Raw genomic sequence first — 24,091 nt, 5'->3', positions numbered from 1 at the left:
ATAATCAGATGTGTGGAGAAGTGAGTCTCTGTAGGTACCTTTACAGAAGGAAGGACTGCTGTTTGTATAAAACACCAGCACAGGAAAGGTTATTTTGAAAGTTGTCACTGGAAGGCCAGTATAAAGTGGGGCTTGTAATCAGGAAGCAGAAGCATAGGGAAATAATGTATATCCAGAATTAATTTATTTCTTTCACACAGAACCTTTTAGATTGAGATTTTCTCTCGTATAGCTTGACAGTTTGGAAAAGAACATTAAAGGAGAGAACTTTTGGTGGGCCTTGTCATTACCATACAAGCTGAGTCATATTTTTTCCCTCTAAGTTATCAATTCAAGTATTCTGCTTACTGATCTTAAGCCACAGATGCAGTCACTTGGTGGCAATATATGAATTTAAACCGATGGTGCCATGCACCTCTATTCACTATTCTTTGTTTTAGTACATAATAAAATTGTGTAAATTTCCAGGTAAGTTTTGTACTGCCTCTTTAAAAGGAGTTCTATTGCACTAACACTGATTTTATTAAAATTTGATTAATTATGCAGTTGCTCCAGATCCTAGATGCTACTGAAGCCTTATTTATCTGGTTTCCTTTGGAAACAAGGCTCATGTCGTCCTGTGTGCATGGGCCATGTGTGTTCATGTTCATCACCAGTCCATTTTTTTTGGGCCTGTTGTCTAATATGGACAGTTGTGGCAGATAAGCATCTTAAGGAAACAGAGTCGTCCAAAAATATGTGGTTACAAGTTTTTTTGAAAATAAATTGTTAGTAGAGGAGTGTAATTCTGCTCACTTGTTCATGGGAAAAAATTTGTAGTCTGTGTCTTTCTAGAAAATAAAGAGGAGGAAAAGCTGTTGGAATGTTCAAGCTTCAGGAGGTCCTTCCTTTGGCATTTGCACCTTCATGGGCAGCAAATTGACCTAACCACAAGATGTGAAAATGCAGGTTCTGGTGTTCCTAAGGAAATTAAGGCTGGAAATTAAGAATGGAGTCTTTGAATAGTATTTAGAATAATTACAGGTGAAAAAAATGTATTGACTTCTTAAAATCATGTAGCTTACCTAATCAGTTCTGATGGTTTTTTTCTACATTAGCAGATACTGTCCCCTCATCTAATTTCTGTTCATAGATGGGAAATTCCATACAATCTCAGTAGTATTTTGTACTTGCTTTTGTTGTCTGATTTATTTATTTTTTTAAACAAGAGAAAATGAAGAGAAATAAAATTTCCCTGGCTTAATGAGCAAGTGGACAAATATCTGAACTGCCAGGAAAAAAGACAGTGTTAGCTTCTCTGTTTTCTTTTGAGAGTTTGGAAAACGATGTAATGACCTTAGTGGATGAGCTAAATTGCCAGATTGAAGTAAGCTCTGAGCATCTGGGAAACTGTTTAAACCATGTTGTTTTTGGCTTTTTTTCCAGTCTGTATTAGTACTTACGTTTGGCGGCTTAGTTAGTTTTGCATTTTAAATTGTTTGCTTTTTCTGAGTCTGATAACTCTGTAGACCCACTCTTGCTGTAAAGACATTCTGTTTTGTTTCTTTCAGCAGTTTAGAAACCTGGTAGAGCAGGCAAGGCCTAAAGCCTTACTGGTACTTGATTCAGAAGATAGTTGATTTTCAGTCAATAATGAATTAGGCATTTAAAGAAATCTTTCAAAGAAAGTGAGGAACAAAACTGTAGTCCTAATATATGACCCAGAGAGGGGTATGTGAAAGACCTTCTTCCAACTCTTTAATCTTCATAATTATTAATTTGAATTTTCATAATTTTGAGTTGAAAGTACTAAACCATTGGATTTTAAATATTCACTTTCTTTCTGTTTTAAGAAAAGTACCAAAAAATCTGAGCTGCTCAGGTAGATGTAAATATACTTGATCCATTCCAAACATATTCTGACAACTTTAGTCTTAATGAAAGCTTTCAAGTAATTATCATCTGTCTAACTGGAGATTTAATTTATATGTACATTAGGAGACAGTCTTGCAGCAGGCTTTATATGTATGTCCAGTTTTTTAAAAACAAATTCTAAAGAATACATTAGTGACTTTTTTTATCTAATGCTTTTGTTTCAACAGGTAGCATTACTGGGATTAGATGTTTTAGGTGCCTTTGTCAGCAGACTATCAGGACGCTTTAAATCCTATATAGGAACTGGTAAGTGAAATGCAATTTTTTTTCTTATGACCAAAATGTATAAAACCCCCTCCCCCCAATCCCCGTGCTTAGGAGTTGAAGTCCAACACCTAAAGCTTTCTAAGCTAATGATAATATATTGGTAGGCATCTATTGGTGTTGTAATTAAAATAATTTTATATTAATTTATACGTACTTATTTGTCATGCAATCATTGATTTCTTGGTGGTGGTTGGGACTTTTTAAAGGTTCCTGGAATATCTTTACAGTAATTAGTTTCATGCTATATAGTTGCTTACCACTTCCATGCTATGTACTTGTTTACTGCTCCCCAAGACACTTATCTAAAAATGACATTGGAACATAAGTGTTGCCTTTAACTTGTGTTAAAGATAGAAGGTTTTATTTCCAAGTTACTTTAATTAGAGCCTTTTGTAGAAGGCTTTATTTGCAGATTAATTAGAGCCTTATGTCTGCTGAAGTCTGTGGTCTCAGGACTGTGCAGTCCACCTCATGGTAGAGAACTGGACTGCTGCATTTAGTAGTCTGAACTGTTTATGGGATGAAAAAAATGTGTTAACTGTTATTCTTGTGTGAAGTATTTGCTTGAATGCAGAGTTCTATGTGTGCCTGAATATGAAACAGTTGTTCTGGGAGGTGTGAGCAAATTATGCTGTTCAGCTTATTTCACTGCTGTCTTTGAAAAGAGTGATACTGGGAATTAACACTGGTGTTATATCACTGGCTATTTTTAACAGAAGTTCCTAGCTTAATGTCTTTTAATGAAATTTATGTGAATTATCTTGCATCTTGTTCCTACATCTCCAGCAACCTCAAATTGCCAAATCGTTGAGCTTCCTCATCTTTACATGTCTAGGGTGTATTTAAGAGTAAGAAATGAGCAAAATTTGAAAGCTTAGATATATAAAGTATAGTTTGTGACAAGTTGCTAACTAAATTAATTGGAAGCATGTTTCAGAATGCTGTAGAACTACTGCAGTAGAGTGCTAGAGAGTTGGAATCTGTTGAAGAGGATTCTTCTCTGGCTGGCTAATTTTGTATTGGAGTGGTGTAAGGGAGCTAGTGGTCTATGGTGCTGTGCAGAATATTAATTTCTGAATAGTCTCCACTTGTAGCTACAAACAGGGCTTGGCTTTAGAGTTTTATTCTCTTCTGGTTTAGTGGTGTGGAGATCTTAAAATTCCATCAATTTATTAAATGTTGGCAAGTGTTTTAATTTCATATCTTTTTTGTGTTTTAAGTCTGAAATATTTGAAAATATCATGAAAGCATTGTTTTTTAGCCCCAGTATTAGAGTAGTTTGGGATTATGAGCAAATTAAAGATTTAAATTTTGGTAGTTAGTTGTATTTATATTTAAAAAACCCTAAGCAGTAGTGCACTGGGTGACCAGCAATTTTAATAGTTTTATAACACTAATAGATATCTGAAGATGTGTATTCCAGAAGTACTTAGAAAACCTGAGTAGAGGTGACTTCAACCAAAATTGTTTTTCTTAGCATCTCTAAAATCAAAACATGTAAAGTGCATTATGCTGAATATCTAAGTCACTGTTGTGCTGCCTTTATATAAGCTTAACAGACACTGAAATGTTAGTTTCAGTCAAGACAGAAAGCTGTCTTTATTTTAGATGACTTTTTGAAAGAGTGATTTACAGTATAAACAAATCTTAATATAAGTCTTACAAACAGCACATCTTAAAACAAGATTTGGATGACTTTCAGTTTTTGTCAGCGAAGCAGTAATGCAAAAACTTCACATCAAATCTTTGGGAGTGTGGATAGTCCAGAGTTTATGAAAAGAATTAGAAGCACACTGGCGAGTTAGAGAATTGCTTCCTTCAACAAAACTTAAAGAACCAGCAGCTTCCCAAATCATGTTCTGTTGATTCTAGAGACTTGGCTGCTAATGTAATCAGAGAGTGCCTTGGTAAGTCAGACCAAAGCCTCGTGTCTGACAATGATCCGTTTATAAGGACAGACTCTTTATGAGGACAGGATGGACACACATTGATAACTCCTTCATTACAGCCCCTTATCTGTCAGTAGTCTCTCAGGTTAGGGCCAGCTGAGGCAGATGGTATCTTCAGTGTCTCCTCTGTTGCCCTGTTTTATTACAGTTTATCTGGTTAGTTTTTGAACCCACGTAGACCTTTGGCTTCTACAGTATTCTGTAGTAATGCCTAATTATGCAAAACTCTTGTTTAGGACTGGCTGGCTGATAAATGATGCTTGCTAGATCCTGTGTTAGAGAGGTGAACTGACATTTCTTCTTGACTGTCAGTCTTCATATTATGGATCTATGCTGTGCCTCTCCTTTGCTGTCCTAGCTCCATCCTCACCTGGGGTAAGAGTCCTGGTCTAATTATTTCTCATATACACCTGGTTCTAGAGTTTTGGTTGTTCTTGTTTCCCCTTTCAGTGCCTTTCTGTTGTATTACTGCTGAGTTGAGGAAGCCATAATATCACAGATACAGCATATGCTCTTTACAGTGGCCTAATTACGTTTAGTTTTATTATGTCATCTATTCTTTCGTAATTATTGATGAACTTTGTTACATTGCTGCTTCTTGAAAACTGACCCAATGTATTCATGTCTACTGCAACAATCTGTCTTTTGTGCAGTGATGGTGGATTTAGGGTCCACTGTCCAGGGTGGTGTCTCTTTGTCTGAGCCTTTATTATTCTGTATCCTTCCTTCCTGTGAGACTCCTTGAGCACTATGAGAGAATCCAGCTGCACTCCTCTTACACGAGTTGCATGCTGCACAACTCTTGCAGAGAGCTCTTGCAAGTTTATGAAGTACCACTTCTTATAGGGGCTCGTGTTGTCTTTTTTTTTCTATGCTATAGCTGACCACGTGTACTAACTCTAGCTATAGTGAGCTCTTTACAGATGCCAGAAGAAAGTAGAATTGTAGAATCATTTAGGTGGGACAAGACCCTTAAGATCGTAGGGTCCAACTATAAACTGAACACTGCTGAGTCCACCTCTGAACTCTGTCACCAAGTGCCCCATCTACATGTCTTTTAAAACCTCTCAGAATGGTGTCTCTACCAATCATGTGGACAGACAGTTCCAGTGCTCGCTAACTCTTCCAGTGAAGAAAGTTTGCCTAATATCCAATCTAAGCCTCCTGTTCCAACTTGAGGTCATTTCCTCTTGTCCAGTCACTTCGGAGAAGAGATTGACTCTCATCTTGTTACAGCCTCCTTTCTGGTAGGTGTAGAGACCAATAATATCCTCATTTCCCCAGACTAAACAGCCCCAGTTTCGTTGCTCCTCGTCAGTCTTGTTCTCCAGACCCTTCACCAGCTTCATTACCCTTCTTTGGACACCATCCAGCATGGAAATGTCCTTCTGGTAGTGAAGGGCTGAAACCTGAACATAGTATGCAAGGTGTGGCCTCACCAGTGCTGAAGAAAGATGGACAGTCACTTCCCTAGTCCTTCTGTCCATGCTGTTTCTGATACAAGCCAGGTTGCTGTTATCCGTGGCCACGTGGGCACATTGCTGGCTCAGTTTCAGCCAGCTGTCGACCAATACTTGCAGGTTCTTTACCCCAGGCAGCTTCCCAGCCACTCTTCCCCAGGCCTGTAGCATTGCATGGTATTGCTGTGGCTCCAGTGCAGGACCCAGCTTTGTTGAATCTTATGCAGTTGGCCTCCAGCCCATCAGTCCAGTCTGTCCAGATCCCTCTGCTGAGCCTTTCTGCCCCCAGGGAGAGCAGCACTCCCTCCCAGCTTAGTGTCATCTGCAAACTTCCTGAGGGTGCACTGATAAAGATAATGAACAGTCCTGAGCCCTCAGGGGCACCACTTGTGACTGGTTGCCAACTGGATTTAACTCCATTCATGACAACTCTTTGGGTATGGCCATCCAGCCCATTTTTTTACCCAAAGAAGTACATACCCATCCAAGCTGTGAGCAGCCACATTTTCCAGGAGAATGCTGTGAGGAGTGCTGTTAGTTCAGGTTTTAGATGTAACCTCTTCGTTACATCTGGATGATGAAAATTGCTTAGAAGTAGGAAAAAATAAACTTTTTCCCTTCCCCCAAAACTTCTACAATGTTTTTGTAGTTAAGCATTTGAGAGTAATCAACTATTCTGTGCAAGTTGCCATGTTAACATTTTTCCTTTTAGTCTTGTTCATCTTATTTACATCCAGTTAGGTCACTGTTTGATGTGACTACAGTTAATGAAGTAGGTAATAATGCTTTGCAAATTCACAGTTAATACAGGTAATGACAGGAGAAAATAAAGATCATGGTTTTAAGCTTGAAAAAGTTGGATAATTTGGAAGCAAAAATACTTCAACTAAATAACATTCTTATAGCTTCATAGGAAGTCATAGTATTTTATATGGTGGGTGTTTACTATGTTTTGGTCAAATAAATGTGAGTATGTTATTTTTTTGAAGACAAGCGTCTTTTTTTGCAGACAGTTTATTGCTTCAAAATATTAAAAATACAATTAACTTCTCATTGCACTAAGTTATTGTAGGTACTTGCATTCTCACTGAGGATGAGGATTGCACCATGAATATAGTGAAGGAAGATGTATATGTAAAATGCCTATCTATTTTTTTTGTTTTGTTTTTTAAAATGGAAGGAATCCTACATTCTAGGAGAACTTTAATTTTTATAGTGGTATTTTGTCATAAAATACCTGGAATCTTATATGTATTTTTTCTCAATAAAGAATGTTACATTTGGTGACCCTAAGATGTTTTTATTCATGATTCAGAACTTCATAAACAAACAAAGTATAATACTGTATTATTCAACTATAGCACGGCAAAATATTTTTCCCTCTGTTTAATTTCCTGTTCATTAATGATGGAGATGGGTATCTTTAAGTGCAGAGAAAAATAACTATTGTGACAGTATATTCACCCCCACAAGAATTGCAGGCTTTTTGCAAAGAAGTTAAAACCATTAATACTTTATTATTTCAATCTTTATAGCTTACACTTAGGCCATAATCAGATTTGGGCAAAATCAATACAATAGTTGTAGGACAGATGCTATCCAGTATTCTGAAGAGAATGTTACTGACATTTGTATTGCAATATGATGTCTGGTAAGCAACTTAATTCAGTTTCCTAGGCAACAATCTAATGTTGCAGTAACTTTCTTCCAAGGTGTTATCTGTTAATGCTTAACCACATTTCATGCTCTCTGCAGCTGTCATTAGTGTTCTGGGAACTTGGACATGCAAATTTGGAATATCTTTTTTAATACTTCCAGTGGAGCTGCTTGAAAAAAACTATACAATAAATGTCAGGGTATGTGTTAGTTCATAGGACGACGTGGCTATATTCTGGAAAGAATACAGGAGATAAAGGAATGTTTGAGTGTTATATCTTTCAGTATTTAAAACTACAGCTTGTTCTGTAATTAAAAGTGATTACATGAGAGCACATAATTACCCTCTTTTCCCAGGTTATGGAATTAATTGCTAAAATCAGAAATAAAAGTATATTAGAGTTATGGGTACATATGCCTAGATAGGAGTTTCTGGGAAAATCTCTACTCATGCTTGTAGTTTTCTTTTCTATAAGAAGTGAATGTTATTTTTCCCTCTATTTATTATCAAAAGAATGGGAAAAGAAAAGGTATAGTAAAGGTATATGGAATATGTTTCAGTTTTAATGAGTTAGTCTGTGACACAATTGTCATTAATTTTCACATACAGCCTTGCAAGATATTGCAAAACATATTAGTTATCTGCAAAAAACTGAAGATACTTGACACTTAAGAAAGGCCAGATGCACATAATTCTGTATGTACAAGTTTGAATATAAAGATTTTACAACCAAAACCCCCATATGTAAATGTCTTCATATATGTAATAGCAGTTTGAAATTCTTCTTACTGTAAAAAGAAACCAATGGGCAAAAATAATTTTGGAAGATATTTGTAGTGCCATATACTAACACATGAAACCAATTTGAAGTGTTTTAAATTCTTTCCCAGGTGCCTTCTAGAACTGTTGGAAGAACCTTTAAGTTAAACTCTTCAGAATAATTTAAGTGCTCTTTTAAATCTGGTGTCATAATTAGGCTTGCAAGTGTATTGCCTGAATCATTTTAAAGCAGTTTTAAGGACTTGCAGCGTGCATTAATTTTTTCAGTGAATTTGGATTAAAAGCATTGGGTGCAAGAATTTTGAAGTACTTGTTTGAGTAAGACTACATTTAGATAAGTGACACCCTAGTTCTTAATTTTTGCTTTTTATTCTATTTAATGACTGCATTTTTTTTTTTTTTTTGATGGAAAAGATGTAGTCATGTAGTTAATCATGATGTGACTCTTCAGTAAGTGGCTCTAAGAAAAGATGGAGAAATGCTTTCCTCAACACTGAAAAACAAGAACTGTTCTAGCATGAGCTACCATGGATATATAAAATGTAGAAAAATATTGACTCTCAAGGTTTTAGGAACAGACTGATGTTTTCTTAGGATTTTTTCCTTTTTTTGTTTTAAATTTTTTAATAATTAAATTATGAGGCTAATAGCATGATTCACTGTAGGATTCCAGATGAGCAATGCTTGCAGAACTCTAAAGCTAAAGCCTTGAATAATTTAGACTGTAAGGGACCTTCAGGATCATCTGGCCCATGTCTTTGCTCTAAGTATGACCAATCTCAGATGTTTGTAAGAACTTTGAAATCAAATAATTCAAGAAATTGAATTGCTCTGATAATACAAAGCAAGCTCTTCTATTTATGCGAGAGATGTCTTGTCTCAGTGATACCTTGTTGCATCTTAATGCAAGTCAGATGTTCTGTCTGATACTGCCTTTTCATTTTACTGCTTACTGACCTCAGGAAAAGCTGTTTTGGATATGTGCTGTAGGATTTTCTTAAACAGTAAAATGTTGACTATTTCAGACTTTTTTAGTAAAGGCTTTTAGATGAGAGTCCATTACTTGTGTTTTTCTCCAGATTAGGTGTTTTTCTTTGCTTGTGTGTTTTTGAAGTTTACAAAAACATGAACTTCTTACAACATCTTAGAAAATTTTTAAATTTTCTTGGGTTCCACCTATAGTTAGTGATCAAAGCAAGTTGCATAGCTGGTTTAAGCTGTGAGTTCTTTTCATCTTGGTGACAGAATCCCTAAAGCTTTAGGAAAAAAAAAATAATCTGTGCAGCCTTTTAAAGCTCCTTGTGTCGTGGCTGGCTAGCACTGGAATTTAGTGGTAGTGGGAATGAATTTTACCTGAAGTGATCCATGCTGGAATGATAGGCTGTGATTTAGAGTACCATCTGCTTGCTGTCTGTGGGCACTTCACTGTGTGATGCCTTGAAATCCAGTGCCATTAAATAGGAGTAGAGAAATCCTCACCTGCCTTGGTTAGTGTTTGGTTCTAATTAATAATAGTTCTGTGAAAATATATCCTAAAGCTAAAAAAAAATCAGAAGATTACATGAACACTTGTTCTGTACTGTCTAGGTTTCTTGCTAGTTTAATACACCTCGTAAAGGTCTTTGGACTTGAAGGCTCTCTTCTCATGTTCTTGAGACTGAGGTGTTGGTAAATTCATGGACGTATCATTTAAAATAGGAATATTTTTTTCCCCCCTCCACTCCTGGTGGTGAAGAGTGTGTCTCATTAATCCCATTAAAACTTTTCTTAGATGCCTTCTGGGGAAACCCACAGAGGCACTTTACTTTCTGGGATGAATTTTGATTAAACTTATTTTGGTATCCTGAGGGGAAGAGGGGAATATTGGGAGAGGAGCAGTGGAGCCCTCTGGAAGAGCCTGGTAATGATTCTTTGCTTAGAAGTAATCCTTGGCCTTGTGGTTCTGTCCCACTGGCCCTATTGCTGACCCTGTATGGAGCCTTTGTAGGATTCCTTTTTATCCTGTGCATCTTGCTTGGAAGAACAGAGACTGCTCTAATTGCAGAGGCAGCTGTTTCCCTCCCTTCTTGCTAATGGCAGCTGTTTAATGTCCTTGCCTGAGCTGGCAAGGGTTCTGAGGCCACTTTGGAAGATATTGCTGCCTAGGTTTAATCTGTTTCTTTCCTCAAAGCCTTTTCTCTTATTGTGTAAGACAGTAAGACTTGTTAGTAACAGATTTTTTGCCAACATCGGTGTTTCCTTGGTAAAGATTCTTACTTGCTTAATGTTTTGTGTGTTTAGTTTGGTTTTTTTTTTACATCTTCGCAGTAGAGCAGACATGAACTATCTAAAATTGGTTCACAGAGATGGGTAGGAGTAAGAGGGTATACACAAAATGGTCACACTTAAAAAGAGCAGGGATAAGTGGTCAAGAGAGAAGGAATAGAGAGGGAGCTGTGAGTGATAATCCAAACTCAAAAGCTTCGTATTTCTGCCATAGCAGGAGGAACTCTTGTTAAAGTTTAACAAAAGGCAGTTGTTTGTGCTACCTATGGCATTCTTTGCTGCAGGGTGTAATACATTTGTGCTGCTCAGGATTTTAAAAAATTCATTGGGTTCCATTCTAGGCACTGACTTCTGTGATTTACTTGTTTATCATCTTTGGTCCCAGTAGGGGAAATAAATTATTAATCTCTCGAGGCTTTATTCTGACTCCCCCGGCTGGTTTTGGCTTTAACTGTTGCATCTAGTTGGTAATAAAATAATTATTACCATTATTACCATTATTACCATTATCGTTAAATCATTATAAAATCAGAATATGTGGATTTGTATAAGTGAAAATCTATTAAGATTTACTGAGTGAAGGAAGACAAACAATAGAAAAGAAACTGAAGGGATGATAAGATTTGTTAGGGGTATAATAGAAATTTAAGTAGAATTAGGAAGGAAACTGTAAATGGCAGCTTAGTTGTAAATGGCAGGTCAGTTTGAGGTAGATCTGGTAGAATTAATGTATGCTATAGAATATTTTTCCTAGCACTTCTAAGTTTTCTACAGTAAACAAAACCTGTAAAATAATGGTATAACAATATAGAAATTTTTATATTAAAAACTGAGGAGTGATAGGAGACTTTGACAATACCCTAAAATGTGGTGAAATTTAATGGATATAGTGCTTGTTGGGTCTGCAAAAAGACCCAGCCAAACACCAGACCACCATCAACTGCGAAGAGAATAATTTTCTTTTAAATGTAATGTAACATTTCTCTGCATGTCTGCAGAAATAAATAAAAGGAAGAAAGTTGTTGTATGTTATTAGCTTTTCCAAAATCCCTTTGAAGTGGTTAAAGCAGACAACAGAGGAAGCAAGATGAATAAGGTTAATATAAAACGGTAGGAATGCATGAATCCATATTGAATGTGACAAATTATGTACTTCAGTGGGTAACACATCAGGAGACTGCTGCTTTGTATACTGACATCATGCGTGGTCCTGCTTCTCCTTCCTCACCTTTCTTTTAACTTCAACACCTCTTCAATTTTGTTTAGTTTGCAGTCTGATGCCAGAAATGACCCAATGCATGTATTTGAACTGCGGTATAAAGAAGGATGCTGATTTGATAATGCTAAAGAGAAAGCATGTAAAACTTAAATAAATGGACCCTCCAAAGTGATTGTTTAGTTGTATTTGAAATAGGAAGTTAAAGGGGAAAAAAGTGAATTGTTCCTAGTGATGTCTTATCTGTTCATCCATTCTTTGGGAGGTAGTAGTTCTATAATCTTCTAAAGTAGAGACCTATATTTTAGTGAAGGTGCCCTTGTGTTGCAAGTATTACTTAAGCTGTTCCTGGTAGGGATAGAAATCTGCCCAAAGCTGACCAAGGTAAAAATATTTTTGTAAAAATCTTGGTGTATAAACATCCAGTAGATACTTTCTAAGGTGCTAAAACGCTCGCAGGCTGTTTCTGTTGCTTCTGTTCCAACATAACTCTAGGCTTGTGCCTTTGTTTGACATGTGTATCATCTTGAATTCTGAGTATGTCCTTAGTTCACCTTGTAAACAGACAAATACTGGTGCAAGGTGTGGTGTGGGTTTTGAGGGGGAAACAGTGGTTGGTATAGTGAGTAGGTGAAGCAATTGCTTACCAGTGACAGCACTGGTTTATCCTAATGTAGAACAAAAGCCTGTGGTTTACTGTCATCTCTTAGGCTCAGCTGTAATTGCTGCTTTGGGCTTGAGGTTTCATATAAGAACTCCAAAGTTTCTTCTGCACTGTGATTTTTGGCTGGGCAGGATTAGAGAGGCAGAAGGAGAGGTCAGGAGGCTTGAAATGGGGAAAAGATATGGGTAACTGGCAAATCAAGATGCTGGGTTGGACCCAAGCATATCAGATGTCAGAATTTTTAGATAGGGATATGTGTTTCCCCACTCATTCATATAAAGGGCAGCTAATGCAATTCAGCTGGTTTTGACTATACCTCTTCTTAGACATGTCTATAACATTTGTAGAAAAAATGATGAGGGTGTTAGAAATTAAAATTGGAATATTTTTGGTGGAGATCCCCTTCTGGTCGAGAAGAAGTAGGCAATCAGCTTGAAATAATTTCCTTTTGGAGCTTATTCTGACAGAAAAGATGAACTACCAAACTGAAAACCAGCTGGTGTTTGCCAGCATTCAGCAGCCTATTTTTGTTTGTCTTACACAAACAGAATATTTCATGCCTTATAAGAGGCCGTACAGAAACCTGAGATTTAGGAGGGGGAAGAAAGTCATCTCTGCAGAAGTGCTGCTCCTGCAGCAGGTTGTCAGCATTCTCTAAGAGACAGAGGCCGGGGTGTTCAGTGTCTACAGAGACTGAAATCTGCAGGCTGTGTCATAGCTCAGTTTTAACTCCATGACCTCACCTCTGCCAGTGGCTCCCAGTAGCTGCCCTCTCTGCTCGCCTTAGTGATTTCAGCTGAGCCCTGGTATCTCCAGCTCTGTCATCTGGCTCACAAAGGAGCCGTGTTCCTGCAGGACTGCCCCTTGCTGTGTTCCCTACTGCTGGAACAGCCTCTGAGTCGCTGTTTGTTTCCCTCTCTTCAAAGCAAGAGTTGCCTTCAGCTGCCCGGCAGTCGGGTTACTGCGGCAGCTCATACCAGTTAGCGAATGGTACAGGCAAAAGGTCAGCTTAGAAGTGCTGAGGAGAGTAATAAAAAATATTTTTGGAAAGAAAGATGTAATCAGTAAGTATGAGATTGATTGGAAATTTAGGGGAGAGGTCAGCTGTGGGCTCCAAAAATTAACTTATCAAGTTCTGGATGCTTTTTCTGTGTCCACAATATGGGGGTAAAAAAAAATCCAAACCCAAAGCAAACACAAAAAGCTTGCTCCACCCCAGCAAAATAACAACAACAACAACAACAACAACAACAACAACAACAACAACAACAACAAAAAAAAAAACCCAAACAGAAAACCCCCGAACACTTCTGTTCTTGAAAATGAAAGTAGCTGTAATCATTTATTCAGAAGAGGAAGGGAAGATAGATGAAAAATGCAAACTTGATGATGGTAGTTGAAGATCTAAGTGGAATATCCAGAGCTGTAGAATTAAATATTTGGATTAGGATGATTAAGAAGGTGTTCAGATACAGCAGGAGGAGAAATTAAAATGTCAGCAGCGTATTAGTCCAGTAATCATCCTGGTACTTAAATGGCTACTGTTTTCATTGTAAGGAGAGAGGACTGAGGAGATGTCCCAAGTTACTGATTCTGTTCCAATACTTTTGCTGGCAATACTGTTCATAGGATGGTTTGGGTTGGAAGGGACCTTAGAGATCATGTAATTCCAACCTCCCCTGCTGTGCTCAGGGACACTTCCCACCTGACCAGGTTGCTCAAGGCCCCATCCAGCCTGGCCTTGAACACTTCCAGGGAGGGGGCATCTACAACCTCCCTGGGTAACCTGTTACAATGTCTCACCACATTCACACTAAAAAATTTCTTCTTAATGTCTGGTCTAAACCTGCCCTCTTCCAGTTTGAAAATGTTGCCATTCCTCCAATCACTAAATGCCCTTGTGAAAAGTCCCTCCCCAGCTTTCCTGTAGGCCCCCTGGAAAGCATCTATAAGGTTTCCCTGGAGCCTTCTCTTCTTGGGGCTGAACAGCCCCAACTCTCAGCCTGTCTTTGTACAGAGAGAACTCCAGCCCTCTTGATTATCTTCATGGCCCTCCTCTGCACTCACACCAGCAGGTCCACGTCCTTCTTTTGTTAAGAATCTTAGACCAGAGTACAGTACTCAGCTTGGCCTCAGCTTAATTAGACTGAGGGAGCAGAAGGATGGGCTGGGTGGGTATTTTGGGCTGGTTGAGCAAGTTCCGTGGATCACATCAGAAAAAAAAAGTTAATGCAGAAGGAAGAGCTGTCGACAGGTAATTGTTACTGTTAGCATGAGACACTGCTTTTCTGAGGTGCTGTGTTGCCTGCTAATACTAACTTTAAAAGCACTGTCCTGAGGGAGGTGACCTCTCCGCCAGTTCTGTGTCAGCTGTACATGCTGATGGAAGGCAGCGTGCTCAGTGTTATCAGCCCTCTTTTTGAAGAACTGGTACTGAAAGCATTCTGGGGAAGAGTCTCACAGTGTGTGTGTATGTAGGGATCACACAGAGGACTTGGAACCACTATAGCAGGATGTCTTGTGCCGTGTGGATCTCAGCATTCATGCATTGTTGATTTCCTAAATATCATTACGTTTACTTGTTTATCAGATGTAATTATAAACTTCTCTCTGGATAAACTAGCAAAAGGACTTGGCAAGGCCTTTCGTTTTGAGTTTGTATTCATGTTTTTTTTTTTAGAATGTGAAACCATCAGCTGTCATGCGATTTTAGTTAAATATTACTTGAGGACACTTGTTTTGAAATAGTAACTTTTGCTCATACTGTTACTGAAGGAAAGCTGGGTTTTCAGAAGACACACTGTGTGAACAGACAGATTTAAAACCTGGAAATTTTTTTTTAATTTTACAGCAAGATGTCATAGATCTGAAAGTAGTCCTTTCTCTTATCTCAGTTCTTCATGACTCATGTCAGCATTACTGTTCAGAAAATCCAGGCATTCAGCAGCTATTAGCATACTTTTTCCAGATTAAATTGATGTCAGTCCTCCAGTTTTCAAGATAGGAAGCATGCTTTCTTTTTAGCCTTTTGGAAGATACTGTTCTCTTCAGTTTCAGTCCAATGCATTTGTTGTTAGTCTTCTGACATACTCAGGAAAACAGTTGAAACTTGAATGTATCTTGACCAACTTAAAATCAGCTTTTATTTTTTATTAAGTTGCATCTTAAATCTATTTCAGGAAGTATTTTTTAAGTGTTAACAAATCTTAATTGGCTGTTTAATCTTGTTTTTTTTTTTTCTCTCCTGTAGTTCTTATGCCTTTGATAGATCGTATGGGAGATGCCAAAGACCAAGTTCGAGAGCAAGCACAGAATCTTATACTGAAATTGATGAACGAAGTAGCACCACCCATGGTATGACTACTTAATGTAGATCCCTATTCAGGCCTCCAATGAGCTTATAACTTATTCATGAGCTTGACTTTGAATATGTCACAATGTTATGGCGACTGTTGATGGTGTAAACGTAAAGATATTTTTAAAGGATTGACACGAACGTGTTGTTCAGCTAAAGATAAAAGTCCAGCACAGTGCAATTAAATTTTTTTTTTTCATATTGTGGCAGGACTTTTTAAATTAGAGCATGTTTGAAGCGTACTCCTGGGCTTGAATTTGCAAAATGGGACTAAACAAGTTCTATAGCTCCAAACATATTTTAAAATTATTTGTATTTGAACACACAGTAATAGTCCTGCACTTGAGATGGTGCATTCTAACTTAGAAAATCTGGCTTTCTAGATGTATGACAAACATGCTGTGTGACACTTGGAAATACATTTACCTTCCTTCCAACACAAGACATTTTCTCATGTGATTTGGTCACAGATCTGACTGTGATTTAGGCATTGAATAATGTAGTGTCATCCACAAAGGCACACTTTTACCTTTTAATGAGATCTAGTTTTGGTTTTATTCACTGATAAAAAAAACATTGCAGCATTTTGTCATGCCTAAGTTCAAGTAGTTCATGAGTGACATGGTTCCTGTGCCTAAAATGCTCCCAAGTAGCTGGCATGCAGATCTGAAAGTACAACTACCTCTGCTGTAATAGCATTTGGTTAAGTAGGCAGCAGAGCATCTTGGAGGCATCTTCAGTTGAACAACTGCTAATAAAGAACATGGTGATTGTTGCTTCATGCTAGCCTCTCATTGTGGAAGAATTTTAGCTTACTGGTCCCTCTTTCAGTTTCTGAAGGGTTCTTAGTCTGTACACTGAGGTGATGGAAGGAAGCTTCCATCCCTTTTGAAGATTACTCACAGTGTCAGACAGAACGCAAGGTTCGTGGGGTCCAAGGAGCAGTGTGTGTAAGTAAGAGAAGGTGTGGCTCTTCTCATAACTCCCCTAGAGTAGGAGAAGCCTGGCTTTCAGGTGTCTGCTCTCAGGACAGTTTCTGTATCATTAAAAATTTGGATGAAAACCATGAATCATCCTCACAGCAGGGACCAAATGAGAGAAGTCTTTCCTGTGCCTCCAACACTGAAATGCAGAATTTCAGGCTTCCTTTGCTGAAGAGAAGCATCCCTTTGGAAGAGCTGGGTGGAATAATTTTGGGGGGCTAAATCCTGTAAGTCTACTTCCAGTCCAGCTCACCTGGTCTGTTCTAGTGTGTTGTTGAGTAAGATTTGTCCTGTTGTCAATTCCCTCTTGTTTTAAATATGTTTGGCTTTTTAAAATTTATTAAGAGGATTTTTTATTGGTTATGGGTAAGAAATTACAAAAAAAAGAATATAAGTTGTATAAATGCATGAATGGGACAAAGGGAGGTTGACACAAGCTGTTACTAGAAAGTCTTGAGAGTTGAAATATTGAAGCAGCCATTTGAATTTATCTGTTTTGAAGAATTCAGTTCTTAAAGTAGGGTTAAATTTAGTGAAAGACTGAATTTCTTTTCAGACCACTTTGTGTTTCAGTACTCTACAACTAGTTTTCTACCTGTATTTTGTACACCTTGCAAGAAGATTTCCTCTTTCCCATGCTTGTTCAGGACAGTGGGTTAACTGGAAGGATGTTTTCTTCCATAAAATCCTGTTCTTTGTTTTTAAGCCGCGCAGTTTTGGCAAGCCATATCCTGCTTGTCTAAGGTTTGTTTTCTCTGAGTGTAATGAGGTATGAAACGAGCAAACAAACACGAAACCACAGATGGGACAAAATGATCAAGCAGGGCTCTTAATTGGAAAATTTTACGTGTGCTCCCTCATTAATAGGGAGGATGTGGTATTCCCTGCTCCTCTCCTCCTGCAGTAGCTGTTTGTGAGGGTGGTTTTCTTGGCGTGGGTGTTTGTCAGGCTGCAGACGATTGCGATCACTTGACTCGCATCCATTGGAGGGGATTTGTAGGGTACTGAGTTAGGAATGAGGGTGGTGCCCAGGCTGGGAATTGCGCCCTTGCCGGTGCGCAGCCATCACTAGGGCAACGCTCCCCGCGGATGCTGCTGGGGCTGTCATGGCAGCGCTGCAGCCGGGGGAGTCCCTGCATCTGCTCCCAGGCACCACGGAGAATCCCAAGTCTCGTAAGCTTCATCTTTACGTTTTTTTCGGGGTTTTGGGTTGGTTTTTCTTTCTCTGTTTTTTTTTGTTTTGTTTTTTTCTTTGCGTTTTTGTTTTTTTTTTTTTTTTTTTAAAGCACTGAAAGGTGCGGCTAAAGAAGGACAAGGAGACGGAAAGGTAAAAAACCATAAAACTGAGGAGGGAAAGACTAAAAGGCAGGCGATAAAAAAAAAAAGGAGTGCACAAGAAGGTAAATGAGGGTTTAGTGAACCAGAGAATTGTACTAGAGGAAGAGGCACCTGCACAAAAGGAGCAGTGAAAGCAGAATGAAAATGGAAGCAAAGGAATTAGAATGCATGGGGAAGAAATGATTGAAAATACCAAGAAATAAATCTAAAGCAAAGCTAGGGGAGAAGTGGACAGCAGGGGATGGATAAGGGTGAGGTAAAATGGATGAGAGGAAATTTTGGCAGGGAAACAGAATACGGAGCAAAAAGAATATAGTAACTTCTGCTTGAGTCAGTACTTCATAATGTTAATGTTTTTTTTGTATGTGTTAACTGTAACAATTCCCTGTGTTTTTAAGAGCTGTTTCCCAAGCAATTAGAATGCTCAGATTCCTGAAGGATGTTTTTAGAAATTGTTTTTGGCATAGGATAGTATGTGTTGTGTTCCGTTCTGTGCATTTTATAATTTAATTTTATCTGAGAAGTACCTCTACTTTTCTGGTGGACCTGTCTTTTGGTTTTGTTTTTTTTGCAACTGTTAATGAATGTAATTATAAAATATAGATAGAATTACATTGTATTGCACTCCCGGTAATCAAAGAGAATTATTTCTTTTTTTTATAGTACATTTGGGAACGCCTTGCTGTTGGTTTTAAACACAAGAATTACCGATCCCGAGAAGGAGTGTGTTTGTGTCTTGTTGCTACCTTAAACATGTAAGCTGTTTGTTTCAATGGAGATGTAACAGTTCTGTCTGTCTTCTGAATGTCATTTTCTCTGAAATTAATACTTTAGGAAGTCTCGTTCAATTAAATTAATAAATGGGGAAAATTAAACAACTTGAGCCTTCTGAAAGACTGGAGGTGTAGTATTTTGTCTTTCTTATTAGTCCTTTGCCTCTTTTAAGTGACACAAAGCCTGATGTAAGTTTGTATTTTATCACTGCTAAGCTGAAAGTTGCTTTAAGGCATTTTCTAGTTTTCTGTTAAAGAAAAAAAGATTACTTATTTTGGGCTTGATTTTTGTTGTGTGTTTTGTTTGTTTGTTTTCAGTTATGGTGCACAGCTGTTAACCCTCAGCAAGTTGGTACCACACCTGTGTATAGCATTTGGTGACTCAAATAGTCAGGTAAGGATTTAATAACTTACTGGAACTTCTACAGTTCTACTTAACAGAGGAATGAAGGCAAAACAAATGTGAGCATGTAAGCTGATAGGCTTGTTTGTAGACAATAGATCATTGTTTTCTACCATGAGAAACAATAAACCATTTTCATCTGAATCAGTCCATCTATTGGAAGATGAGAGTTGCTAAGGCAGTCATGTGGTGATATACTGACCCTTTTAGTTTTGTCTTCATCAGAGGCTGAAACCAGTCATTATGGAAAATAGCTGTTTCTTATAGAGCACTTTGAAGTAAGAGGAACAAAAATACTTCTGGGAAGAATTGCCTCCAGAAGCTCCTCTGTGAGACCTGTAGTTGTGTGTAGTTCATACCTTGACAGATCAATTGTGGGTTTAGTTCAAGCTATTGCAGAGAACAATACTGAAGTCATTCCAGTAATTCTTTTATAGAGTATAATGGCATTTGGTAATGTGCATTTTTGGCAGTTTTTGTTGTGATGGCTGTGCTTTAAATTTTTTGGAAGAGGCACTCCACCCCCCTGCCTTAATTGTTCTTTTCCTTTCTTCTGTCCTGTTTTACTCCCTTTCGTGTGCTGATGTGATGCCAAAAAATTCTGTTGAAGAAAACCACTGTTGTCTTTGGCTCACTCTTGTGGCACTCAGGTCCTTAGTTTTCTAGAAGGGCCCCACTGCATGTAGAAACAGATGAAAGCAAGACAAAGTGTCCAACCTGAGTGCAGGGACTAACTTTTGGAAGTAGTGTCTACTGTGACAATGTCCTAAATAAAGCACATTTTTTCCACAAATATTTTTATGTCAGTCCCAGAAATTCCCTCTAGAGCTGTTATTTCTAGGATTTTTCATTTACCATCTGGAGATGCTCTAACTTGGAACAGATACCATCTTGAAATAACAGTTGTATTTCCCTCTCCGTACTCACTGTTTCAGCTGTATTGTGAAATGAGTTGGCATGCAGGTCAATAGAAGCTGGAAGATTAGTGGGTTGTCAGCAAATATTGTTTTGATTTCTCTAACTCTGGAATTAAAAATTCAACCTCTCTGTTCACAGGTGAGAGATGCTGCCATATTAGCCATTGTAGAGGTTTATAGACATGTGGGAGAGAAAGTACGATTAGATCTTACGAAGAGAGGAATTCCTCCTGGAAGGTAAAGTGAGCTGGTTTGATTTTGTGATCCTGAGCCATTCTGTGTTATTGTTCTTCCTTAGAACTCTAAACTTGCTAAAAACTTTGTTTTAAAATTATTAGGTTTTGTTTTATGTTCTTGTTAATTTTGCTTCCATCAGGATGTCGTTAGGGTTCCTGACTTTGTTTTGCTGTTGCTTTTTTTTGCTTGGATGGGGCATACCAAGTGTATGGTGAAAAGGAGCCTTACATTTACCAGTTAAAAATCCCCTGACATTAGGGGAAGCTGAGAGCTTGATGGTAGTAGAAAGATATTTCAAAATAAAGCAAATACATAATGAGTGTGATGAGATTTTCACATGTACAGTATATGTCACAATTTTAGACTGTGAAGAGACTGCATAATTGCCACAGAAGTTTCAACCATATTATTACTACAGTCCCAAATGTTGAGTTTCATAGCAAATAATTTGAACATACTAGATAATAATCTTCTTACATTAAACTAGGGTCTTGGACATCTTTTGGAACAGAGAATAAGAGCAAAGAGTGCAGATAAAACCAGCCTTTGTTTGTACTATGAATGTTGGGTCTGACCATAAGTTTAGGTTCAGCACTCACCCTGTTCCCATTTCCATGTCATACAAACTGAATAGATGTTGGGATCCAAATAGGATTAAACACTATAGGAGCTTTGTATCCTCAGGGCAATCAGCAGCTTCTAATTTAGTTGCAGTAGGTGCCCAATTGTTATTTCTACTCTCTGAATCACTTGAATACAAAATTCCCCCTGATCTGAAAGCAGGCATAGTTGTACTATTTGCATATATATAAAGAGCCAAAGCTCTGCTTGGTGCATGTTAAATGAGTTGTTGCCACTGAAACTCAACAGTTTTGCAGCTGACAGTCAAAACTAGTGTAAAATGATACATGAGCTCAGTCTCAGTGCTGTCTTCTGATTTTTAAGTTGGGGTGAAGCAGGGAGTTACCATTTACTTGTCTCATCCTTTGCTGAGAGAAAACAAAGTTTCTTAGTCTCTTCTTAGTCCTTCACATAAATAACAAGGCAGACAACAACAAAAAAAGATTAGCTCTATGGTAGCTCAGACTGCTGTTCCTTCAGAGGAAGACCTAATTAAAGACATTCCTTCCTCAGGGCCTGTCAGAAGTTTTCCCTTTGCTTAGATGTATTATAATGTTCACGTGGTTATGCAGGAACTATGATATGTGGGGAAAAAAGCCTTTGATGTAGAGTATCATCATTGTTTTGAGAGGAATCTGAGTTCATATTTGTCTGTCTGGGTAGGTTTTAAGGGTTTTAAGTATTACAGATAATCTGTAGTTCAGACACAGCTGCTTTCATTTGTTGAGTTCAGCCTTAAAGAGCTTCATTGCATCTCCTCCACTGTTTGGCAGTGAATTAAAGATTGTGTGTAAACATAAATATTAGCAGAAAATTTGAGTATTTGGTGCACATGTGATTTAATAGAATGTAGGCTTGTTTAGTTTAACAAATTACACATTAAAAGATCTGTTTGTTGCTGCTTAAATGCACTCTGCTCTAAAGTACTGAGAATAAGTCTTGTCTGCTGAAAGGAAGGCAGGTAAGTTAATTAGTCATTGTTTTGAGAAATTATTCAGCTTCCTTAAATAGGCAAATAGTATATATACGTTATGTCTACATAAAGCCAAATGTAGGTAGTAATTTAATAGTAGTAAACTTAAAACATTTTGTAATCTGCACTTGATAGGATTGCCTTTGTGGAAAATACTGGTTTTTCTAGAGAAGGCTTTTTGGACCAGTTGGAGTCTGGGTAGTCAATAAAGCAGATGGTATTTCCTGTAGTTCAACTTTTCTTGCTACTATATTTTTCTTCAGTGTGTTTTTACTCTTTACAGAGATTAATTTGTGAGAATGTTTATAAATCAGCGAGTTCCTCTTTCTGTTTGTTGGTTTTCGACTTAGAAATCTCAGAATAATACCATGCTTTAGTAAGCACGATGTTATTTTTGCCTGGAGCAAATTCCTTTTTCAGAAAAATCAGTATCAAGTCAGCAGCTTGAAATTTGGATGTTGTTTTCCCTTTTGTTAAAGTTGCTGCCAAAGAGGTCTGACAGTCTTTGGTGTCAGGCCAGTAAGTACTTGCATTAATACAGTTGTGAATACTGAAACTGGATGTTACATTTCTTGTTCTGTGAGCCAAAAATGGTGAACAAGTTTTGTTCTATATGGGCCAAATTGAATTTGTTACAGTACGGAATCTGTGTGGCTGATCTTCCCTGAACAGAAATAGTATACGTGGCTCTGGGTAGCAATTGCTTAGTCAGAGTGCCAAAAGCTTTTTAAGATCTTTCAGAAAGTCATCTGACAACTTTTGCCACTGTTACTTGACAAACATAAATATATGAAACCAGTTATTTGTTTAGTTCTCATGTCTAGGGCCCCAGTTTCATGTCCTGACATGTTACATACAGCATTTTGTAGTGTGCATTTCTGAATTTTGCATTTTATGTGGTATGCACATTCTACTTCTCTGAGTAGTTCACATTATAGATGAGATCCATCTGTGTGTCCAGGTGTAGACACATGTCTGTGCAACATCCTCTGTTTGGTTGGGTTTTTTTTTTTGTTTTGGAAGGGAGAACTAAGGGGAAGTAAGAGCAGGGTTTCATATGGGCCATTTTCTACTTTAGACTCACTTTGGGCATGAAGAAAGACTACTTAATAGCCTTTCTTATTCTTTATCCTCCTGCTATTGACAGGGGTACTCTTTTTGCTTTTTTTATCACAAGGTCCAAACTTTTAGCTGTCCCCCTCTGCCTGTCATGCAAGCAGTTGAACTCCACCAAGCATGATCCTAAATAACAGCTTTACAGTCTAGAAGTGCAGCGCCTGTTCTTTGCTAGCAGCTGCCTTTCCATGTATGTGCGTGTCAGCTCCAGCTGTGTCTTAGAAAGGGGTGCATGTTCCTCTGATTGAATGTAATCATCATACAATATGATAATCCTTTGGCAGAGACCTATCACTTGTTGTAGGAGAGGGTTTATCTGGTTACCAGGAGCGTTCCTTTAAAATGCTACAATCTCATACGTTCATTCTTTCATTCATTGCCGGGTCCTGCACTTTGGCCACAACAACCCCATGCACGGGGTTCTGTCCCCATTCTGGGGACAGAATGGTTGGAGAGCAGCCAAACAGAGAGGGACCTGGGAGTTTGGATTGACAGGAAGCTGAACATGAGCCAGCAGTGTGCCCAGGTAGCCAAGGAGGCCAATGGCATCCTGGCCTGTATCAGGAACAGCGTGGCCAGCAGGTCCAGGGAAGGGATTCTGCCCCTGTACTCAGTGCTGGTGAGGCCACAGCTCGAGTCCTGTGTCCAGTTCTGGGCCCCTCAGTTCAGGAAGGATATTGAGGTCCTGGAGCAGGTCCAAAGGAGGGCAACCAGGCTGGTGAAAGGACTCGAGCACAGATCCTATGAGGAGAGGCTGAGGGAGCTGGGGCTGTTCAGCCTGGAGAAGAGGAGGCTCAGGGGAGACCTCATCACTCTCTACAACTCCCTGAAAGGAGGGGGTAGCCAGGTGGGGGTTGGTCTCTTTTCCCAGGCAACTCTCACCAAGACAAGAGGTCACGGTCTCAAGTTGTGCCAGGGGAGGTTTAGGTTGGACATTAGAAAGAATTTCTTTATGGAGAGGGTGATCAGACATTGGAATGGGCTGCCCTGGGAAGTGGTGGATTCTCCGTCCCTGGAGATATTTAAAAAGAGACTGGATGTGGCACTCAGTGCCATGGTCTGGTAACTGCAGTGGTAGTGGGTCAAGGGTTGGACTTGATGATCTCTGAGGTCCCTTCCAACCCAGCCAATTCTATGATTCTATGATTGTGAAAGCAACAATCATCTAGCCCATGCATATGTGAAGTTGCAGAAGACCCTTCT

General features: G+C 38.5%; 1 protein-coding gene across 40 annotated transcripts in view; it reads left to right on the top strand.

Moving 5' to 3' along the window:
* CLASP2 (cytoplasmic linker associated protein 2) overlaps positions 1-24,091 on the top strand; it is a 139,636-nt gene that overhangs the window by 11,508 nt on the left and 104,037 nt on the right. For 39 of the 40 annotated variants that reach the window (XM_071735925.1, XM_071735923.1, XM_071735927.1 and 36 more), the window contains exons 2-6: positions 2,082-2,160; positions 15,423-15,526; positions 18,512-18,603; positions 18,940-19,015; positions 20,081-20,178. In XM_071735925.1, coding sequence (XP_071592026.1) covers positions 2,082-2,160; positions 15,423-15,526; positions 18,512-18,603; positions 18,940-19,015; positions 20,081-20,178 — 449 coding nt within the window. Of the gene's footprint in view, positions 1-2,081; positions 2,161-15,422; positions 15,527-17,468; positions 17,684-18,511; positions 18,604-18,939; positions 19,016-20,080; positions 20,179-24,091 lie in introns of those variants that run through there. The other variant, XM_071735958.1, reaches the window with a different exon arrangement.

The sequence above is a fragment of the Heliangelus exortis genome, chromosome 2 (assembly GCF_036169615.1).
Source record: "Heliangelus exortis chromosome 2, bHelExo1.hap1, whole genome shotgun sequence".
Classification (NCBI taxonomy): domain Eukaryota; kingdom Metazoa; phylum Chordata; class Aves; order Apodiformes; family Trochilidae; genus Heliangelus; species Heliangelus exortis.
The sequence above is the reverse complement of the archived record's forward strand: the minus strand, read 5'-3'. Positions and strand labels throughout refer to the sequence as shown.